At 36.3% G+C, this 20839-nt stretch overlaps 2 protein-coding genes and 1 long non-coding RNA gene across 4 annotated transcripts; 1 reads left to right on the top strand and 2 right to left on the bottom strand.

Moving 5' to 3' along the window:
- The first annotated feature begins 9034 nt into the window (after nt 1–9034).
- On the top strand, nt 9035–13905 carry LOC104229989 (uncharacterized). 2 transcript variants are annotated; one of them, XR_011400030.1, is made up of 5 exons: nt 9035–9137; nt 10886–10983; nt 12435–12529; nt 12622–12732; nt 13646–13905. It is a non-coding gene; the product is annotated as an uncharacterized lncRNA (long non-coding RNA). The 2 variants fall into 2 exon arrangements; XR_011400031.1 differs by having other exon boundaries at nt 9043–9098.
- Nucleotides 13906–16074: 2169 nt separating this feature from the next.
- LOC138868353 (secreted RxLR effector protein 161-like) lies at nt 16075–16452 on the bottom strand. Its single transcript, XM_070145904.1, has one exon. The coding sequence runs from the start codon at nt 16450–16452 to the stop codon at nt 16075–16077; it is 378 nt and encodes a 125-aa protein (XP_070002005.1).
- A 3293-nt stretch (nt 16453–19745) lies between these two features.
- LOC138868352 (uncharacterized) lies at nt 19746–20444 on the bottom strand. The gene is made up of 2 exons (XM_070145903.1): nt 20096–20444; nt 19746–19987 (listed from the first exon to the last, which is right to left on the bottom strand). Exons 1-2 carry the CDS (start codon nt 20442–20444, stop codon nt 19746–19748), a joined length of 591 nt encoding a protein of 196 aa, XP_070002004.1.
- Between the last annotated feature and the right edge of the window lie 395 nt (nt 20445–20839).

Here is a 20839-nt window from a genome sequence, read left to right as displayed (position 1 = left end):
AACCAGTCCGCCATTTTCAGTCCAACGTCGTCAACCTCCAAGCAGTCGTAGCTGCGTTTCCGAGCAACAGAAGGTTGCTTCAATCCTTCTTGACCGAGTTTTCTGTTTTCCCGTCGTGGTCGACTTTGGCTCGTCGAGGTCCGGTGCGCCGAGTTGCTGTCCGAGGTTCCATCGTTGTTCTTCGTTTAGAGAGGTCCGGCTCGAGTTCCGTCGGAATCGTGTTTGTCGTTCGGAGTTTGTTGAGGTTCAAAGGTTAGTAAACCTCGATGTATTGGATTAAAGAAATTTTACGTTCAATGTTTGAAGTTGCAATATATCAATTGATATGATAATTTTCTGCTTATGTTTCACCGTATGCATTTTCGTTCAATGTGTTATGTTATTATTGTCTTAGTTTATTTGGACAAAATTAGTATTAGTACATGTTGTTGCTACGCCCGAAACACTCATTCGCTTAACTTCCTTTGTTAAATCTTGACAAGTTATGAGATTGTATTTGTAAAGAGGCTGTAAGATTTAGTATGGTTAAAGGCGTAAAAATGGCATCCCTTTAAAAATATAAAAAAAATAAAAAATAAAAAATAATAAAAAATAATAATAATAAAAAAGAGGCGAGCTTCGCTAAATAAAAATGTACGAATTGCGGAGCCCTCGCAAAATATATGTATTAAATACTTAGATTCCGGGACGGGCCGTTTAGTAAATTTCACGGCCCTGCCCCAAAAATAATAATGCGCTAGTTGCTTTAGGCGCGCCTTTAATAATGTTATCTCCCTAAACTCGGGTGCACATTTATGTGACCCAAATCCAAATCTCAACGGAGTCGAAATATGTCTCTAGTCACGGGCGCATTGATTGTGGCGCGGCCCGAGATGCATTTCCATGACGTTGCAAATTCTTAAAAAAAAAAATAAGAATGAGATGAGCCTCGCCGAATAAAAATACAGATTGCGGGGCCCTCAGTAAATTCTTGTTTAAAATTACTTAGAATTCAGGAGGGTCGTTTAGCGAACTTCACGGCCTCCGCAAAATAATAACGCGATAGCCTCTTTAGGCGCGTGTTTAATAATTTACTTTCTTAAACTTGGGTGTGCATTTCATGCGACCCAAATCCAAATCCTAAAACATCAAATAAAATATGTTTCGGGTTGTGGGTGCATTTCATGTGACACAGTCCAAAGATATATTTTAAGCGATGTTCACATTCCTAAAAAAAAAAAAAATAATAGTAAAGCGGTTAAAAGATAAATTTGCACATAGGTTCATATTGTATTTAAAATTAGATAAATAAGCCGAATATGACAGTTGAGCGACCGTGCTAGAACCACGGAACTCGGGAATGCCTAACACCTTCTCCCGAGTTAATAGAATTCCTTATCCGGATTTCTGGTGCGCAGACTGTAATATGGAGTCATTCTTTTCCTCGATTCGGGATTAAAATTGGTGACTTGGGACACCCTAAATCTCCCAAGTGGCGACTCTGAGATTAATAAACCAATCCCATTTCGATTGTCCTTTAATTGGAAAAAACTCCCATGCGCCCTTCGGGCGCGGAAAAGGGAGGTGTGACAGTGACAAGACTTCTGGGGATGATGATGCTCACCGTAGGAAGAGCAGCCTCATCGTCTTTACCTTTGTTCTTTGAGGAACTGGGGTTTTTAGAAGATGAAATCATTCTATATTAGTATAGAAGGAAAGGTTTTTCTCTTAGAAAGAAGGTTAAAGAAAGGTTGAAGATAATGTTCGAGTTGAATAAATAGAGTTTGAGAAAGTTTGAAGAATTATGAAGTGTAAATTAAGAAGTTTGATGCGTATAAGCGACAGAATAGGCGTCTAAAATTGTGGTCATAATTACCTCGATAACCGGCAAAAGTGATGCTAAATCATGGGATGATGCATGTTCGAGGCATTAAATACGGAGACTTGCGTCTAATCAACCGTCGGAAAATTATCCAGAGGGGTCAGTGAATTTCTCGCTAAAGAAGGTGTTTCTACCAACTTCCCGGCGACACAAAAATATGTCATCGGAAAGCAGGGGGACTATCTGTATAGGGTAAAATATGTTTATATTAAATGATCGCATAAGGAAGTGACATGTGGAGACAAAAGATACTTGAATCTGAAGGCAAAATTCGCATCTGCTACCGGAGAAAATTATACTCATAAAGACGAAATAAATGCCTGTCACCCGATAGCATTTAATGAGAAATATTCTATAGCATTAATTATGCGGCCCCATTACAAGGAATATGGCATTAACTATCCATCGTTACACATTCTTCAGTGGCCCTTATAATTGTCATTAAATAGGGGCTTGATCCTAGGACCTCGTTCCCCAAGCGCAGCTATAAATAGTGAGCTTTATTATCATTGAAAAGGACATGAATTTTCTGGCAAACATACGCTACTTTATATTCAAAGCTCAATATAATCTTATCCTCTCGTATAATAATATCATTGTTATTGTGCCCGGAAGCCCTGCTCCCGGAATTACTATTTTTGCTATTTTATCTCAATCTCAAGGTTAAGTATCATATTTTTATCTAATTCATATGTTATTTCAGGATCAAATTAATTCACTTGTCCATAAACCACGTATAAATTCAATTGTACCATTTTACGGGTAAACACTCATATCTAGAAAATAAACGTAGTTGAAATGAGGATGTTACGTTGGATGCGGGCATACTAAGTTGGAAAAGATTAAAAATGAGGATATTCGGGAGAAAGTGGGTGTGGCCCCTATGGAGGATAAGATGCGTGAAGCAAGATAGTTCGGGCATGTAAGAAGGAGAAGCCTAGATGTCCAGTGAGTAGGTGTGAACAACTGGCACTGGTAGGCAGCAGAAGAGGTAGATGATAGCCTAAAAAGTCTTGGGGAGAAGTGATCAGTCAAGACATAGCGCGACTTCAGCTTACCGAAGACATGGCCTATAACAGAAGGATATGAAGGTTGAAGATTAGGATAGATGGGTAGTAGATCATAGTGTGCCTTTCTAATATGTTCCTGATTTATTATGGCTAACTGACTAGTACATTGTCTTTGATTCTTGGAGTGCAAGTATTAGGGTTGTCTTTAGTACTATCTTCCGCTTCAATTTTCTAGTACACTATTGTATTAGTGCTTGCTGCTATTACTATTGCTTTTTTCCATTTGTTTTTTCTGGTTTATATATTGCTAATTGTTATAAATATATTATATTATGGATATTCATTTAGTACTCCATTGTAAATAAGTTTCCTGAAGAAACTTATCGATATGGGACTCCGCCATAAATATGTTTATCTATTTAGTACTCTATTGAAAATAAGCTTCCTGAAGAAGCTTATTACTTCGGTAGTCGGTTATGGATAAACATTACCTCCGGTAGAAGATTATCCATACCGGGTATAATAAGCTTATCCTTTCGATACTCCGTTATGGATAAACATTACCTCCGGTAGAAGATTATCCATACCGGGTACAATGAGCTTATCCTTTCAGTACTCTGTTATGGATAAACATTACCCCCGGTAGAAGATTATCCATATCGGGTATAATAAGCTTATCCTTTCAGTACTCCGTTATGGATAAACATTGCTCTCAGTAGAAGATTATCCATATCTGGTATAGTAGCAGCTTACACAGCAGCTTCCTTTCTTCTATAAATAGAAGAGATTTCAGTTCATTATGTACATCAGTTTGAATTCGAATAATATATCAGTTTCTCTCTATACTTGTCTTTACTTTACAGTCTTTATTTTATAATACGTTATCAGCACGAGACTCTGTCATCTCGAGCAAATACTTTGAAAGTATTAGAGGTATGAACTTTCTTTTCCTAAATAATGTCAAATCTTTCTAAACTTGAATTTGTGGCCCTGGATATATCGGGCAAAAGCTACATGTCTTGGGTGCTTGATGCTGAAATTCATCTTGATACGATGGGTCTGGCAGACACCATCAAAGACAAAAACCAAGCATCAAACCAAGATCGTGCTAAAGTAATGATATTCCTACGCCATCACCTTGATGAGGGCCTGAAAATGGAGTATCTTACTGTTAAAGATCCAGTCATACTGTGGAATAATTTGAAAGATGGATATGACCACCTGAGGATGGTCGTTCTTCTACATGCACGATATGATTGGACCCATCTAAGGCTACAATATTTTAAATCTATGAGTGAGTATAATTCTGCTATGTTCAGAATTATTTTCCGATTGAAATTATGTGGTGATAATATTACTGATCATGATATATTGGAAAAAACTTTCACCACTTTTCATGCCTCGAATATGCTCCTGCAGCAGCAATATCTAGAGATGGGATTTAAAAAGTATTCTGAACTTATCTCACATCTTCTTATAGCCGAGCAACATAATGGGCTATTAATAAAAAACCATGAAAGCCGACCTACTGGAACTTCTACCAAGCTAAACGTGGAAGAGGTCGTGGCCCTAGTCGTGGTCATGGCCGTGGTCAGGAAAGAAACCCCAATCATGGTAATAATAATGCACAAAAGAAACCTCCTCACCACCAGCAGTGGAAAAGGAAGGAACAAAATCATGAAGCAGTGCAAGCACCAAATGCAGAAAATGCATGCTATAGATGTGGAGGAAAAGGGCACTGGTCACGTACCTGTCGTACGCCAAAGCACCTATTTGAGCTTTATCAAGCCTCCCTGAAGAAGACAGAGAAAAATGCTGAAGCAAATTTTATTTCTGAAGATAATTTAGACTTCATGAATTTAGATGTAGCTGATTACTTTGCACTCCAAGAAGGAGAAACAAGTCATGTAATCGATAGTGAATCTGTAGAAATGTAAATATTTCAATTTTTGTTATTTGTAAAGATAGTATGGTTATGTAATTATTTTACATAAATAAAAGTTATGTTTTTAATGATGTTTACTATAATATATTTTATTTATTTCATTTTGAAGAATATGGATAATCCTCAAATTATGTTTGGATCAAAGACAAATTATGAAGATATTTGTGTTATTGATAATGGAACAACTCATGCCATATTCAAGGATCAGAAATACTTTTCTTATTTCCATAAGGAAAAAGCAAATGTTTCAACAATTTCTGGTAATATAAGTTTGATTGAAGGCTCTGAAAGAGCCATTATATTTCTGTCTAAGGGAACAAAACTTATAGACAATGCATTGTTCTCCTCCAAGTCCCGAAGAAACTTGTTGAGTTTTATAGATATCCGCCGAAATGGGTATCATATTGAGACAATAGATGAAATGAACAGGGAATATCTTTGTATTACAAAAAATATTTCTGGCCAGAAATGCATTGTAGAAAAGTTACCAACCTTATCTTCTGGCTTATACTATTCAAAAATTAGCATAGTTGAAGCACACTCTATCGTAAACCAGAAGTTTACGGATTCAAATACTTTTGTGCTTTGGCATGGCCGTTTGGGCCATCCTGGATCAATAATGATGAGACGAATTACTGAAAATTCGAGTGGGCATCTATTAAAGAACCTAAAGATTCTTACAAATGACGAATATTCTTATGATGCATGTTATCAAGGGAAAATGATTACTAGATCCCATCACCAATGAAGGTTGGCATTGAATCACCTACCTTTTTAGAGCGTATACATGGGGATATATGTGGACCTATTCACCCACCAAGTGGGTTTTTTAGATATTTTATGGTTCTAATAAATGCATCTTCAAGATGGTATCATGTGTTCCTACTATCATCTCGCAACCTGGCATTTGCAAAGTTGTTAGCCCAAATAATTCGATTAAGGGCATAATTCCCAGATTATCCTATAAAGTCTATTAGCCTTGATAATGCTGGAGAATTCTCATCTCAAGCTTTTAATGATTATTGTCTATCAGATGGGATAAAAGTTTAACATCTTGTAGCTTATGTTCATACTCAAAATGTCCTTGCAGAGTCATTTATTAAACGCCTGCAATTGATAGCAAGACCACTACTTATGAAAACAACATTGCCCACTACTGTTTGGGGCCATGCTATCTTGCATGTAGCATCACTTATCCATCTCAGACCGACACATTACAATAAATATTCTCCGTCACAATTAGCTTTTGGTCATGAACCAAATATTGCCCATCTACAAATTTTCGGATGTGCTGTATATGTTCTAGTAGCACCACCACAGTGCAGTAAGATGGGACCACAGAGAAGGATAGGAATATATGTTAGGTTTGAAACACCCTCTATTATTCGATATCTTGAACCATTGACATGAGATTTATTTACTGCTCGATTTGCAGATTGTCGGTTTGATGAAACAAATTTCCCACAATTAGGGGGAGAGAAAAAGGAAATCAAAAGAGAAATTGTATGGAAAGTTTCATCATTATCTCACTTTGATCCCCGTACCCCTATATGTAATCAGGAGGTCCAGAAGATCATCCATTTATAGAATATAGCAAACAAATGCCAGATGCATTTACTGATTTGAAAAGGATAACTAAGTCACAAATCCCAGCAGAGAATGTGTCTATCCGAATTGATGTCCTGGTAGGATCATTTACTAGCATGAGAGCTAGTGAACCTAAAGCACTCTTGAAGCGTGGTAGGCCTTTGGGTTCTAAGGATCGAAATCCTCGAAAAAGAAAATCGACAAATGATCAAAACGATACTATGAAGGGATCTCCTGAAGAGACCCAAGATCTGATTAGTTCTGAGATTCCTGAAGAAATCAATGAACCCGAAGCTCATGTGAGTGAAGAACTTTTAATAAGTTTGATCGGTGATGGGATTAATTTAAATCGATTTGAAATAGTGCTGGATAATATTTTTGCATATAATGTTGCACTTAATATTATGCAAGATAGTGAGGATCCTGAACCTCGATCTGTCGAAGAATGTCGACAAAGATCTGATTGGCCAAAATGGCAAGAGGCAATTCAATCAGAATTAAAGTCACTTGTTAAAAGAGAGGTCTTTGGACCAATAGTCCAAACACCTGCTGGTATAAAACCAGTTGGGCATAAATGGGTTTTTGTGCAAAAAAGGAATGATAAAAATGAAGTTGAAAGATATAAAGCTCGCCTTGTTGCACAAGGATTCTCACAACGACTTGGAGTTGATTTTGATGACAACTATTCACCTGTTATGGATGCCATAACATTTCGATATCTCATCAGTTTAGCACTGCATGAAAAGCTTGAAATACATCTAATGGATATAGTTACAGCTTATCTGTATGGTTCACTTGATAATGAAATTTGTATGAAAATCCCTAAAGGATTTAAAATGCCTGAAGCGAATTCAAAATCTCAGAAAATTTATTCAATTAGATTACAAAGATCTTTGTACGGTTTAAAGCAATCTGGGTGCATGTGGTATAATTGCCTTAGTAAATATTTGCTGAAGGAAGGTTACATAAATGATGTTATTTGTCCATGTATTTTTATAAAGAAAATGGCATTAGAATTTGTTATACTTGCTGTTTATGTTGATGACATAAATCTTGTTGGAACTCCAGAAGAGCTCCAAAAGGCAATTGAATATCTTAAGAAAGAATTTGAGATGAAAGATCATGGAAAGACAAAACTTTATCTTGGTCTACAAATTGAACATTTAGCAGACGGGATCTTTATCCATCAATCTGCCTATACAAAAAGGGTCTTAAAACGCTTTTACATGGACAAAGCGCAACCATTGAGTACACCAATGGTTGTTCGATCACATGAAGTAAATAAGGATTTGTTCCGACCTCCAGAAGAGAACGAGGAACTCCTTGGTCCCGAAGTACCCTATCCTAGTGCAATTGGTGCACTAATGTATCTTGCTAATGCTAAAAGGCCTGACATAGCATTTTCTGTTAATTTACTAGCAAGATATAGTTCTTCTCCTACACAGAGACATTGGAACGAGATTAAGCATATATTACGATATTTAAAGGGAACTCTTGATATGGGTTTGTTTTATGCTAACAAAGATAGTGCAGATCTTGTTAGTTATGCAGATACATGTTATTTATTTGATCCCCATAAAGCTCGATCTCAAACCGGGTACGTATTTACATATGGAGGTATTGTCATATCATGGCGCTCCACAAAGCAATCTATTGTTGCTACTTCTTCAAATCATGCTGAGATAATAGCTATTCATGAAGCAAGTAGGGAATGCGTATGGTTGAGATCCATAATTCATTTTATTCGAGAAAAATATGGTTTGAAATGTGAGAAAAGACCCACAATTTTATACGAAGACATTGCTGCATGTATAGCCCAATTGAAGGGAGGATTTACAAAAGGAGATAGAACGAAGCACATTTCACCAAAATTATTCTACACACACGATCTCCAGAGAAGTGGTGACATTGATGTGCAACAAATCCGTTCAAGTGATAATCCAGCAGATTTACTCACTAAATCTTTGCCAACTTCAACTTTTGAGAAGATGGTATACAAAATTGGAATGCGGAGACTCAAATATTTAAAACAAGGTTTTCATCAGGGGAAGTAAAATACGCGATGCACTCTTTTTTCCTTACTAAGGTTTTTTCCCATGAGGTTTTCCTTATAAGGTTTTTAATGAGGCACATAGCAATGCGTATTACTAAATATGTATACTCTTTTTCCTTCACTAGGATTTTTTCCCACGTGGTTTTTCCTAGTAAGGTTTTAATGAGGCACATTATCTTTTAATGAACATCCAAGGGGGAGTGTTATAAATATATTATATTATGGATGTTCATTTAGTATATGACGGTGCAGTCTCTTTTTTTTTTGTTTAAAAATGGTGCCAAATGGTACTCCACGCGGATAATTAAGGGAATTAATAGAAAAATTATTAAAAAAAGTTAAGAGATAATGGTCAAAACACACCTGAAGCATCATTTTTTTGCGAGTTTCCAGCACCATCAGATACTAGTCGAGGAGTGTTGTTATAAATAGTTGGTGATGGTTAGTTCAGGTAGGAAACTCGCGAAAAAAGTGATATTCCAGGTTTGTTTTTGATCATTATCTCTTTCCTATTTTGAAATGCTAATATTATATCAGACTGCCTTTGTTAGAGTGAGATAGACACGATGATCATAGCTAATGATTGTCTTGATGCTAGAATGGGGAGCTAAGTAGGCCTAATATTTTGACATTCCGCACACGGTGTGTTTTGCATTATAAACACAATTTAGGGAAGCAGTGGTAATTTTTGAATTCGTTGCTTGTGCATTCATCTAGGGAAAAATAGCTTTGGCCCCTTATTGCTATTAGTTTATTTTGTTAAAACTAGGACTGTTTTGGAGAAGTATTACTATTGGTACTATACTTCATAAACAAGAACAACAGCTCTTCATTGACGTGCTTGCAAACAATATCGGGGTATGATTGGAAATTCAAATTGCTTGTGCTGTATAGGAATTGCTGTTAGTTTGTACATTGCACAGTAAAATTTGGACAGAAGGATACAAGAATCAAAACAGGGCTCGACCAGACAATCTGCTACTCTTTTCTAGCTAACAACTCCATAAAATCCATAACAATACTGATCTAGATTAACTAACATATTGCTGTTACTCCACATGTACTGATGTACCTTCAAGTCCTTACTCCTTACATGTGGTTCTATCACATCTTCTTGTAAGGATAAAATCTATTTCAATATGGTTACCTTCACTCTTATAAGTTATTAGGTGAGAATCTCTCTTTTTAAAATATGTGTTAGCAACTACTAAATCTTAAGCTAAAGTGCATTCTAAGATTGCCTTTCCTTCGTAATTCCTTGTTCCATAACCTCAACCCTTGGGTACTTGTTCAAAATTGTCACTATCTTTACCTACATTGACCATTTACATCACCCCCCTATAAAGGTTTGTTGGTCTCCTGGAATTCCTTGAACCATGGTGTTCATATTCTCTCAAAACTTAGCTTTGCAGCTAATCAATTTGTGGAGCACAAGCACTAATAATATTGATTGTCTCCTTTCCCGATACTATCCTTAATGTAATCATCCTATCCCCACCTCGTTTTATCTATCTCACAGTACTATAATTTATAACCCGTGTTAGCTATCTCTCTTGTCTGGATAATAGATGCTTGAATAGAAAATAGATCTACTATAGGAATTTGTGTTAGTTAAGATATGGGAAGTTTTGTGTCTTCTCTTTCTAAATGCATTGACTTCTTTTAGTGCTTTCTCCAGAGGTGTTTAGAAAAAAGAATGTGAAGCTAAGTTGCGGGGACTCTTCGATTTTGGTGTCGTCCCCTCGATACGAGATGGGGACAGGAGCAGGAGCGGGATATGTCCCGGATTCGGTCAACTGTCTTTGGACACTTTGACCGAAGTCCATCGACAAATTTGGGAGAAAAATTGAGATTTTGATTTCTCAAAATCAAAAATAAAACAGATTTAGGAGAATGAAAGAATAATGACCATCTTGGAGAATGAATGATTGAATTCTACAATATTCTTGTAAGATTTTCACAGAATATCTCTCAAAATTTACAATATTTTTATAGCTCTATTTTTTATTAGCCGAATCCCTGCACCTGTATCCATATCCGGATCCGCACCCTCAAATCTTAAAATTTAGATTTTACCGAATCCGATACTCGGGTCCGTCCCCGTATCGGATACCCGCACGGCCGCACCCTAGTCCGAGCAACTTAGATGTGAAGGAGACAAACTCTGCTAGTAATCTATCAGATCCTACATGTTTGAGTATATCCTTTTTGCGGCTAAGATGTTTAAGTATTATGCTTTATTGCTCCGCTTTCATGAATTATGGTTTGCAGTGATTGTATCCACTGTTGGTTCTCTAGTCACTTCCTTCTGTGATGGCTTTTTGCACCTGTTTCCCATGGTTATTCACTTATTTGTGCCTTTGTTGGTAGAATTGGTGCAAATCCTAGTACAGTGGAATAACTAAGTTACTATTCGGATGGTGTCACAGATAATTATCGTATATTATGTGGTAATCTTGGGAACGAGGTGAATGATGATGTCTTATCAAAAGCCTTTTCAAGGTTTCCAACCTTTAATATGGCTGAGGTATGTTCTGTTAGATCATTTTACTTTTCCAATAGTTTTATATTTTTATGTTTTTGATTGGCATACATGAGAACTGGTATACATGAGAACTGATTTCCAATAGTTTTCCCCCATTTGTCTTATCGTCCTTTGTCTCCTTCTTGTTTGTTTCTTCCCCCTATTTCTTCTTCTTTTTCTTCTCCCTTCTCTTCCTCTTCACGCTTTCTTGAGCCGAGGGTCTATCGGAAACAGCCTCTCTACCTCTCCAGGTAGGGTCTGCATATACATTACCCTCCCTAGACCCCACATGTAGGATTATACTGGGTATGTTGTTGTTGTTGTTAATTGGCATATATGAGAACTGGTATATCTGGTCATGAAGGGAGATATTTTTGGTCCCCTAGAAATTTAATTCTTTTCTTTTTTTTCTTACATCATATTTCTACATCTCGAACATTCATGAATCTTCAGAAAGCTAGAAATCCTAATGCATAGACATCTAGTGATAGTCTGGGTACATCTATAGTCGTACGCATGCATCTGGTTTTGAGAGAGACTTCTCCTGAATGGTCAAAATTAAAGAGAACATATTAATAGTATCATTGTAGGATCAAAAATTGTATTCCTCAGGTTGTATGTTTGTGTGCGCGTGCGCGCTCGTGTGTGTGTGTTCTTTTCTTGTTTTTGGGGTGGGGTACAATGCAGACATGCATGTTGACTTAGTTCTGTATTTTACTGTGTATTTGCATAAACTGAAGAAATAAGCCAATGAAAAGGGTGTGAGATATTGCCAGTTTTTGGATGTCTAAAGCAGTGAGCATCTAATCAAGGTTGTAGATTGGTTACATCTAATTGACAAGATTGTAGCGGTGGTGATACCTTACCTCTTCATTAGGACATAGTCTACTGGTAATTTGTTTATTGCCCAAAGTTGCAGTTGTAATGTGTTATGTAGAAGTGTAGCTTAGTTGCCTGATAAAAAAGAAGTGTCTCTTATAGCCCGTTTGGCCAAGCTGCAAAAATCAGCTTATTTCGAGAAGTGCTTTTTTTCAAATGTGTTTTTCTCTAAAGTACTTTTGGTGAGAAGCAGTTTGTGTTTGGCTAATTAGTTTGAAAAGCACTTCTGAGCAGCAATTAGTGTTTGGTCAAGCTTTAGAAAACTGCTTCTAAGTGTATTTTTCTCAAAAGTGCTTTTGGAGATAAGCTACTTTTTTCTGCTTCTCCTCAAAAGCACTTTTTTTCCTTCCAAAAGCTTGGCCAAACACCTCAATTTTTGGCCAAAAATAAACTTGGCCAAACAGTCTATTAGTTATATTTCAAGATCCATCATGCTGATGTTATTAGACCTGAAAAGAAAGAATGGAGAAAAAGTATTTTATATTCGCCTTGCTCTCTTTGAACTTTATTGTATAATTGTATGTTGTAGCTTGCAAGTTTCGGTAACAAAGGGGTTCTACAATTCATGTTGACAGGTTGTGAGAGACAAGCGGACTGGTAAGACCAAGGGATATGGATTTGTGAGTTTTTCCAACCCGTTAGACGGCTGCGGCACTTGAAGAAATGAATGGTAAGTTTTCTGTTATTCAAGTATAATGAATGTTGTGTCTCTTATTGTGCTTAAGGTACTGCAGCATAATCGATGTAGTGGGTCTGTCACAGTTACATGATCAGCTTTTACCTTCTTGAAGACCCATCACTCATAAGTGATAGGCGTTGTCAAGGGCGGATCTATGTAGTGTAGAGGGGTTGTCACGCCACCCGGACGCTCAGGTAACATTAAATGTATATACTGATATTTCACATAATAAAATGGATATTAATAAAGGGCGCCACCCATAAAAACAAACTGACGGTTGGTGCCAATGGTAAAAGCTACAGTTTTTCAGGCCTTTAGCCCGGGTAGCCCCCAGGATCGAAACTTCTTATGTACGTTATGTATTTGCTTCCTTTTTCATTTTCTAGATCTCCAAAGTTTTGTTTGAATATAACTTTAATTACTTTCCTTTGTTATTCGTTATTTTTTTCTTGATATCAAATTGGACCAAATATTTTTATTTGGTGATTGCGTATTTATTTATATACCAAAATTTTATTAGCCGTATTGTATTAATTCTAAATAGATCGAACCGAACTAAGATATTCAAATATAGTGAATCGACCAAACATCACTCTTTTACAATATCCTTGACTGGTGGTAGCTTGGCATTATGAGTGGCATCCGCAGCCATAAAATCCTGGATCCGCCTTTGGGCGTTGTAGCTTTCAGTTGGATCTAACAGTTCCCTTGATATTCCATCTGGTTGATGCCACTTTGATGTCTTTATATCAATTGATTCGGGTTGATATAAAGAGTGCCTGCTATTAGGCCACTTGGTTTTGTATTTGAACGCGTAATCCCTGTTCCCTCCCCCTCCCCCCTCCACAAAAAAGAAGGAATAGTGAAGGAACTAAGTAACAGAACTCTATACTGAAAACAACATTTACGACTGCTTCTAAAGTCAGTTTAAGTACAATAAAAATCAGTGAGAAAAGAACAACATCAACCAAACTTGTATGCATGAATTTCATAAACCTGGTTTCTTGCGGAGTTCACAAAGTTTGGGTTGGAAGTAGGTTTAGTTATTGAATTGGTGTAATATTATACCCAGATGCCTAATGATGTGGTAATTCATGCTCTTTTCAGGGAAGGCTGTGGAAACCGTCCGATTATACTTCGTAAGAGCAAGTAGCAAACCATGGATTGGTGGAAGGGAAGAAACTAGTTGTTGTTTTGGAAACTTGGGTTTTACAAGATATCTGAAGTTACATACTTTCATTAATATATCGGTAAATATCAAACTTAGTGTGGGTTTACTGAGGATGATTAAAGTTTTAATCTTAGTTGGTTGTCCCTTTGCTTCCGTATTGTTATGTTATTTGCTAAATTTACATGAACTTTGAAATGTTGCGGCCATTTTGAGACATTTGTATCTATATGATTGTAGGTATGATCGATAAGTGGAAGTCATAAAAAAGAAATCTTTCTCCTCGCACCTCAGATCAAGAGGAAGGGTTGCTTTCTCTCGCCCTACTTCTAAAGATAGATAGAAAAGGTTGGAGAGAATGACTTTCTGAAATTCTCTCCTTTCTAAAGAAGCCTATCGCCACGCCGACCATCAAATACGAGATTGGGCCCCTTCTCAAAGATTTGATGGAATGGCCTCAAACCGAACCGAAAAACCGCACCAAACCGAAAAATCAAACCAAACCGATTAAAAAATCCGATTAGGTTTGGTTTGACTTGGTTTGGTATTGAGTAAAAAATCCGAACCAAACCGACATATAAATATATAAATTTTATTTATATTTTTAAGACTTTATAGTGAATTTTCTTTAGAAAATGTAGAAATATTTGGGATCCTCTCATGTATTAACCTTGAAAGCGTAAATTAACGAAAAATTATTGTTAGACGACTAAGAAAATAACTATCATGTGTTACTAAAAAAATTCTCCCATTAGAATATTTTAATAGATCATATGTTTGTCAATCTTTTTTAATATTTACTAAACATATATTCATTTATCAAAGCTTTATCTATAATTTTAACAAAGTAAGATTGAAATAATATTTATGTAACAAAAAAATCCGAAAAACCCGACAAAATCGAACCAATTCAAACCGATATAGTTGATTTAATTTGGTTTTGATAAAAACCGAACCAACCCGATCCATGTACACCCCTAATTGTAGGCTTGCTTCATTATGTGCATTGGTTTGCGTTGAATGGAGCTAAACCTTTTCAAACGACCTTCTCTGATTCTCTTCCGTGTGCACTACTTGCATTTTGTTTGTAATTTGATCATTTTTAATCTTCTATTGTTAGACTTCTATATTAACATTCTTTCTATGAACATATTTTGTAGTTCCAAATTCACTTCTATTTGACGTACTCTTAATACGGGGTAAGTTGCAGTTTTGGTACACAATGATCAACTTCTCTTACAGTTGTCCTTCCTAAAACTCTTTAAAGATCATGAAGTGCGTGGAAGTGTGATTTCTTGGAGAGATCTTTTCTAACACTCATGGCCCCATCATTTTTGATATAAGTGTTGGCATAAACAATTTAATTATTAAATTCTGTTGTTTAGATTACCTTGTTAACAAAAATAATCTCAGCATAAAACTCCGTGCAAGTTATAAAATGTTTCATTGGTGTACAAGATAAAATAATTGCCGTATTCTTTGGCCTTATTAAATTCTGCAGTACTAATAGCGGCATAAGTTATAAAATATTTCATTAGTGTACAAGAAAAATAATCGCTGTTATGAAACAATAAAAGAAGAAGAAGAGTATTGCAGAGAAAGAGAGAGAGGAAATTCTTATTGAATTTTGGGATGATTTACAATGGGACAAGGCCCCTCTATTTATAGGGGAAAAAATGACTTAGCCACAAAGTAAAACTCTCTACAAGATAGACATTCACTCTAAATAGAATTTTATTCATAACACTCCTCCTTGAATGTCTACTCGATAAGTAATGTGTCTCATTAAAACCTTAACTAAAATAAAACTCAATAGGAAAAAATTTCTAGAAAAGGAAAAAGAGTACACATGTTTAATAATACGCCTTTTGGTTGCCTCGTTAAAAACCTTGCAAGGAAAACCCAGTGGGACAAAACCTTGTAAGGAAAAAAGAGTGCAACGCGCATTAACTCCCCCTGATGAGAGCATCAATTCACATCCTTGAGTCTTCGCATCCCGATCTTGTACACTGGCTTCTTGAAGGTTGACGTTAGTAGAGATTTTGTGAACAAATCAGCCATATTATCATTGAACGAATCTGTTGCACATTGACATCACCATTCTTTTGAAGATCATGTGTGAAAAATAACTTTGGTGAAATGTGCTTTGTCCTATCTCCTTTTATGAATCCTCCCTTCAATTGGGTTATGCATGCTGCATTGTCTTCATACAAAATCGTGGGTAGTTTGTCACATTTCAAACCACATTTGTTTCGAATAAGATGTATTATAGACCTCAACCACACACACACTCTCGACTTGCTTCATGAATAGCAATTATCTCAGCATGATTAGATGAAGTAGCCACAATTGATCGCTTAGTCGATCGCTAAGATATGGCAGTGCCTCCGCAGATAAATACATAACCTGTTTGAGATCGAGCCTTGTATGGATCGGATAAATACTCAGCTTCGGCATAACCAACAAGATCAGGACTGCAATTATTGCCATAAAATAAGCTCATATCGGTAGTCCCTTTTAGATACCGCAATATGTGTTTGATTCCATTCCAATGTCTCCTTGTGGGAGCAGAGCTATATCTTGCTAAGACATTAATTGAAAAAGTTATATCAAGCCTTGTAGTATTGGCAGGATACATTAGTGCACCAATTGCACTAAGATATGGTACTTCAGGACCAAGTAGCTCTTCATTCTCTTCTTGAGGTCGGAATGGATTCTTATTCACATCAAGTGATTGAACAACCATCGGAGTACTTAATGGATGTGCTCAATCCATGTAAAACTGTTTCAATACTTTTCTATGTAGGCAGATTGATGAACAAAAGTTCTGTTTGCCAAATGTTCAATTTCCAATCCAAGACATAATTTTGTCTTTCCGAGATCTTTCATCTCGAATTCCTTCTTTAAATAATCAATTGTCTTTTGGAGTTCTATAGGAGTTCCAATAAGATTTATGTCATCAACATATACGGCAAGTACAATAAATTTCGATGTTGTTTTCTTTATAAAAACACATGGGCAAATGACATCATTGATATAGCCTTCCTTTAATAAATACTCACTAAGACGATTATACCACATTCGTCCTGATTGCTTTAGAACATACAATGATCTTTGCAATTTGATTGAAAACATTTCCTGGGACTTTGAATTATGTGTGTTTGGCATTTTAAATCCATCGAGAATTTTCATGTATATCTCATTATCAAGTGAGCCATAAAGGTAGGCGGTAACCACATCCATTAAATTTATGTCAAGCTTTTCATGGACAACAAAACTAATGAGATAACGGAAAGTTATAGCATCCATAACGGGTGAATATGTCTCTTCATAATCGATACCAGGCCTTTGTGAAAATCCTTGTGTAACAAGGCGTGCCTTATATCTTTGTACCTCGTTTTTCTCATTTCTCTTGCGTACAAAGACCCATTTATAGCCAATAGGCTTAACACCATTAGGTGTTTGGACTACAGGCCCAAAAACTTCACGTTTTGCAAGTGAATTCAACTCTGATTGGATTGCTTCTTGCCATTTTGGTCAATCAAGTCTTTGTCGACATTCTCCAACAGATTGAGGTTCAAGATCCCCACTTTCTTGCATAATGCTATATGCAACATTATATGCAAAGATATAATCCACCACTATATCCATTCGATTCAAATTGTCTCAATATCGATTGGATTTATTGATAGTTCCTTATTTTCTTGAGCCTCGGGCTTAGTGGATTCCTCATGAATCTCAGAATTTATTAAATCGTGGATTTCTTCATGAGGTTCTTTCGTAGTGTCATTTTGATCATTTGTTTTCCTTTTTATAGGATTTCGATCTTTGGAACCTAATGGTCTGCCACGTTTTAGGCGTGCTTTTGACTCATTAGCTATGACACTAGAAGATTGTCCAATAGGAACATCAATACGGATTGGAACATTCTCTGCAGGGATATGTGATTTTGTTATCCTTTTCAAATCCGTAAATGCGTCTGGCATTTGATTTGCGATTCTTTGCAAATGGATAATCTTTTGCACTTCTTTTTCACAAATAGAGGCACGTGGATCAAGATGAGATAATGATGGATTTTTCCACAAAATTTCCCGTTTGATTTCACCAACTTCTCCCCCTAATTTTGGGAAAAGTGTCTCATCGAATCGACATTCTGCAAATCGTGCAGTAAACAAATCCCCCGTTAATATTTCGAGGTAGCGAATAATAGAGGGCGATTCAAACCCGACATATATTCCTAACCTTCTTTGGGGACCCATTTTGGTGCGATATGGCGGTGCTACAGGCATATATACTGCGCATCCAAAAATTCTTAAATGGGATTTATTAGGTTCATGACCCAAAACTAGTTGCAACGGGAAATATTTATGATAATTTATCGGTCTGAGACGAACTAGCATTGTTGCATGCAAAATGGCATGACCCCAAACAGAAGTGGGCAGCCTCGTTTTCATGAGTAACGGTCTTGCTAACAATTGCAGACGCTTAATTAAAGAATCTGCAAGACCATTTTGAGTGTGAACATGAGCTACAGGATGTTCCACTTTTATCCCAATTGATAAGCAATAATCATTAAATGCATGGGATGAAAACTCAGCAGCATTATCAAGTCTAAGAGACTTAATTGGAATATCTGGAAATTCTGCCCGTAATCGAATTATTTGTGTCATTAATTTTGCAAACGCGAGGTTGCGAGATGACAATAGGCATACATGGGACCATCTAGAAGATGCATCTATTAAGACCATAAAATATCTAAACGACCCACTAGGTGGGTGAATAGGTCCACAAATGTCCCCTTGTATACGTTCAAAAAACGCAGGGGACTCAATTCCAACCTTTGTTGGTGATGGTCTAATAATTAACTTGTCTTGATAACAAGAAGTGCAAGAAAATTCATTATTTAAAAGAATCTTTAAATTCTTTAATGAATGTCCATTTGAGTTTTCTATAATTCATCTCATCATAATTGATCCAGGGTGTCCCAATCGATCATGCCAAAGTATAAAAGTATTGGAATCAGTAACCTTTTGGTTTACGGTAGAAAGTGCCTCAATTGCACTAATTCTTGTCCAATACAGGCCACAAAATAAAGATGGGAACTTCTCAATAACCCTCTTTTGGCCAGAGACATTCTTGGTAATGATGAGATATTCAAGATTATTCCCATCTATTGTCTCAATATGATATCCATTTCGACGGATATCTTTAAAACTCAACAAGTTCCTCTTGGACTTGGAGGAGAACATTGCATTCTCTATGATAAGTATTGTTCCCTTAGGCAGAGTTATTGTAGCTCTTCCAGAACCTTCAATTAATTTACTGCTACCAGAAATTGTAGTAACATCTGCCTTACACATATTTAAATGAGAGAAATATTTCTTCTCTTTGAATATTGTATGTGTCGTACATGAATCAATTAAACAAATATTTTTACAATTGAACTTTGATCCAAGTTTGCTTTGTGGAATATCCATATTTGTTTCCCATTGTTTGACATACAAAAGAAATATACGAATAAACATTAGTATTTTCAGGAAAAAAAACCGTACTATTATCATAAACACAGGACAAAAACACTACCATAGTGCTTTTAAACATGTTTAAAATATTCACACGGGTTTTTTGAAAATAATTCTTCTAAAGTACCATGTACCTATATGAATTTAAAGCAAAATAGAAGTGGGAACACGGTATACCATTCAGTCCATATCACTATTAACAACGTGAATACTTACATGTTCGATAAATATATGTTTTCGTTACGTTAATGTTCTTGAAATCATATGTTCCACTGGCTTATTACATTTTAGTTTTAGTAGGATAGTTAATATTCTATTTTAAATCAAATTACCTATAAGTTAGGCCATTCCAATATAAGAAGCGATAAGAAAGGTATTCGTACCATTATTGGAAAATTGTATAAAACGACTATTTTTAATCAAAATGAACTAAAACTATTCCATAAAATAAATAATATTAATTGATACTAATGACTACTACTCATGTAAAGAACTATGATTACATGATATTTATTCACTAACTACTATGAATAGGCAAAAATAAAAATGAAACTACGCAATCATCTTTAACCACGGATCCATCACCGATCAAGTGGTCTATTTTCCCATCAGGGCGCTCAAAGAAGTGTGCCACATCCAAGTGAGTGATGTCAAAATCATTGTCAGAGACAAAATTAGCTTCAGGGCCTTTGTTCTTTAGAGATGCTTGATAAAGCTCAACCAAATGTCTTGGTACACGACAAATATTTGCCCAATAGCCTTTTCCACCGCAACGATAACATTCGATTTCTGAACCATTTGCCTTTGGCTTCTCATCTTTCCCTTTTCACTTTTGGTGGTTATTTTTCTTTGGGGGGTGATCAACACCAGGAAAATTTCTTCCTTGTCCACGGCCACGACCATGACCACGACCACGACCACGAATAGGGCCACGGCCTTTTCCACGCTTAGCATAATGGGAATACACCACATCCACTTCAGGCAATGGTGTAGACCCAGTGGGTCGATTTTCGTGATTTCTCATGAGCAAGTCATTGTTTCGTTCAGCCACAAGGAAAAAAGAAATTAACTCAGAGTACTTTTTGAAACCTTTCTCTCTGTATTGTTGTTGCAAGACCATATTGGAGGCATGAAATGTTGTGAACGTTTTTTCAAGCATATCATAATCAGTGATAGTATCTCCACAGAGTTTCAATTTAGAAGTAATTCTGAACATTGCAGAATTATATTCAGAAACAGACTTAAAGTCTTGGAGCCTCAGATTAGCCCAATCATATCGTGCTTGTGGAAGAGTGACCAACTTTAAGTTGTCATATCTTTCTTTTAAGTCATTCCACAAAACAAGTGGATCTTTGACTGTGAGATATTCTATTTTCAACCCTTCATCAAGGTGATGGCGCAAGAAAATCAAGGCCTTAGCACAGTCTTGGGTGGATGCTTTAGTTTTGTCTTTAATGACGTCTCCAAGACCCATTGCATCTAAATGGATTTCAGCATCCAACACCCATGTCATATAGTTCTTGCCCGAAATTTCAAGGGCAACGAACTTTCTTTTCATAATATCAGTCATAATTAAAAGAGGAGAAAAGTTGTACCTTAATCTTCTTGAGA

This window comes from Nicotiana sylvestris, chromosome 5, assembly GCF_000393655.2.
Source record: "Nicotiana sylvestris chromosome 5, ASM39365v2, whole genome shotgun sequence".
Lineage (NCBI taxonomy): Eukaryota > Viridiplantae > Streptophyta > Magnoliopsida > Solanales > Solanaceae > Nicotiana > Nicotiana sylvestris.
The sequence above is the reverse complement of the archived record's forward strand: the minus strand, read 5'-3'. Positions and strand labels throughout refer to the sequence as shown.